General features: G+C 39.9%; 1 protein-coding gene across 1 annotated transcript in view; it reads left to right on the top strand. All coding sequences in view use genetic code 11, as the record gives it.

The window, feature by feature from the left end:
• The window catches only part of EGR_10612 (hypothetical protein), a gene marked incomplete at both ends in the record, with an annotated part of 7,653 nt that overhangs the window by 980 nt on the left and 4,701 nt on the right, over positions 1-1,972 (top strand). Inside the window, one exon of the mRNA XM_024499861.1 lies at positions 871-1,060. Coding sequence (XP_024345724.1) covers positions 871-1,060 — 190 coding nt within the window. The remainder of the gene's footprint in view (positions 1-870; positions 1,061-1,972) is intronic.

The raw sequence follows: 1,972 nt of genomic DNA, 5'->3' as shown, positions 1-1,972 counted from the left end.
TTAACTAGATACGCTTGGTTATTTTTAAAAGTTCACAACATAAAGCGTTCCTTGGTCTTTAAGGCTGTTGGAAACTGTGGAATATTTGTTTCATCATACTCCAGAAGCACCCTCGGCTTGCATTATTTTCCAACCCCTGCATTCAGTTTACTCAGTTCATTGTGGTTACTCACTTTTTGAGTACCTCAGAATTAAGGTTAGTGGATCTTTCCTAGGTGATCAGCAGCTCTTGAATGTGCGGACATTTGCATTCCTTGTGCCCTTTCGTCCTAATTGGGGAAGGAGAAAGCGGAGTCCTGAATTGTGCTAACACTTCCCTACTAATAACGTGGATGATGCGCAGTTAGGTGATGCGAAAGAGCTTGCTGTTGCAGGTTTGTAGATCGACATGTAAGGAGACTATCGCTACCTTGAAATGGAAGCATAGGACGCCAGAAATGCTTTTAAGGGCTTTCATTAGAAGGAAATATTCGCAATCGCCGAGTGTAATTAAACCCACGCATTCCAGAAGGAGGGGTTATATGATATGTTAGCAAAGACTAAAAATATTTTGACAATAACTTATATTGTGGAAGTAGGCGGCGCTGGCCTGGTGATTGGATTTTATTGATGTGTTCACATGGGTTGTCCAACTATTGGAAATAACGAAACATGGTTTTAACAGGGGTATCAATTAGGCTGACACTAACGCCCTTCATGAACACTTCTTATAGCATCTGCCAGTAGTGAACGAAACCGCGTAAAATAACCTGCCGGCCTGTGTACATGACTTGCAGATAAACCGATAAGCACCAATTTTCCTGCCTTCTTGCAATTTGCTTACGATAGAGGACTTTAAGTCAAGTTTATAGAATGGTAACTTTTATACAGTCAGCCTAGTCTTCAGTTATTTATTCCCATCCAATGAGCATAGCCAAGTAGACTGCAATTCATTCTTCGTCCATGCCACCATGTGCATTGCATCACTTAAAAAAAGAGAACTCAATTTTTGGTATGTTTCACAGTATTATCTTGTTGAAGAACAAATAGTGAGGAAAGTGGAAACTAAAAGGTTCTGTTGGTAAGAACCATCACTAGAATAACAGAAATTCTAGCTTAACCCCGGTTTTGAGCCAAAAATAGCATTCTATCCAGCTACTCTGCATAATGCGTTTATATCTGCGCCTGGAAAAAAGGGTAGCTAAAGTAATGATGTCTGTCAAGGGCAACAGATGGAACATTCAAGAATTAGCACTGGCCAGCTTGCGGTTTGCTCCGATTTGTGTCTCATCCAGGGAGACATACGTATGCAGGTTAAACTAGTAGGGAAATACCAATCACCTTCAGTTATGAGAGCAATGACCACATAAATATTTCATCACCTCGTAGCGACTATGAGTAGGACGCAACCATACTGATAAAAGAAGCTAACATTTGCCTTTCGGAAAAAGAAGCCGAATGTTGAACTTGTTGACACCACAAATGACTGTTAAGAGAAGACATTTAATTGGTGAATCAAGTAGACCGACAAGTGCCAAAAGAGCCAGCAAGAATTGTCCAACCGTCATATGTTTGCCGACCGCTGTCTGTGCTTTGAAGCGTACAAAACCCTCCTATGATACTCCAACGGGACCACCACTATTAAAATAAGGCCCAGTTGCTCATATAGTTGAGATTTTGTTTTGAATAAATCCTCATACCCACTTCTCAATTTTCACCTAAGTGTTTGGTTTATTCGTTATGATCTATTTGAGTTATTTTTCGCCCTCTGCACCGTTCTTTGCCAATGGGGATGTTGGTGGAATGGTTTATAAGAGTTATAAGTAAATCACCTAGAAAAATTAGCATTTAGTCTATCTCATCCCAATTATAAGCAATGACTATAAGTTTTAATTTGTGAACCAAAAATAACGTCTACCTTGTCTCATTTATCTTTCCTGGAATGACTGTATTAACCCACTAATTACACACAATCGTGCATACGACTGCGTTT

Source organism: Echinococcus granulosus (genome assembly GCF_000524195.1).
Source record: "Echinococcus granulosus chromosome Unknown EG_S00241, whole genome shotgun sequence".
Taxonomy (NCBI): domain Eukaryota; kingdom Metazoa; phylum Platyhelminthes; class Cestoda; order Cyclophyllidea; family Taeniidae; genus Echinococcus; species Echinococcus granulosus.
Note: the sequence above shows the minus strand (reverse complement) of the source record. Positions and strands in the feature narration are given on the sequence as shown.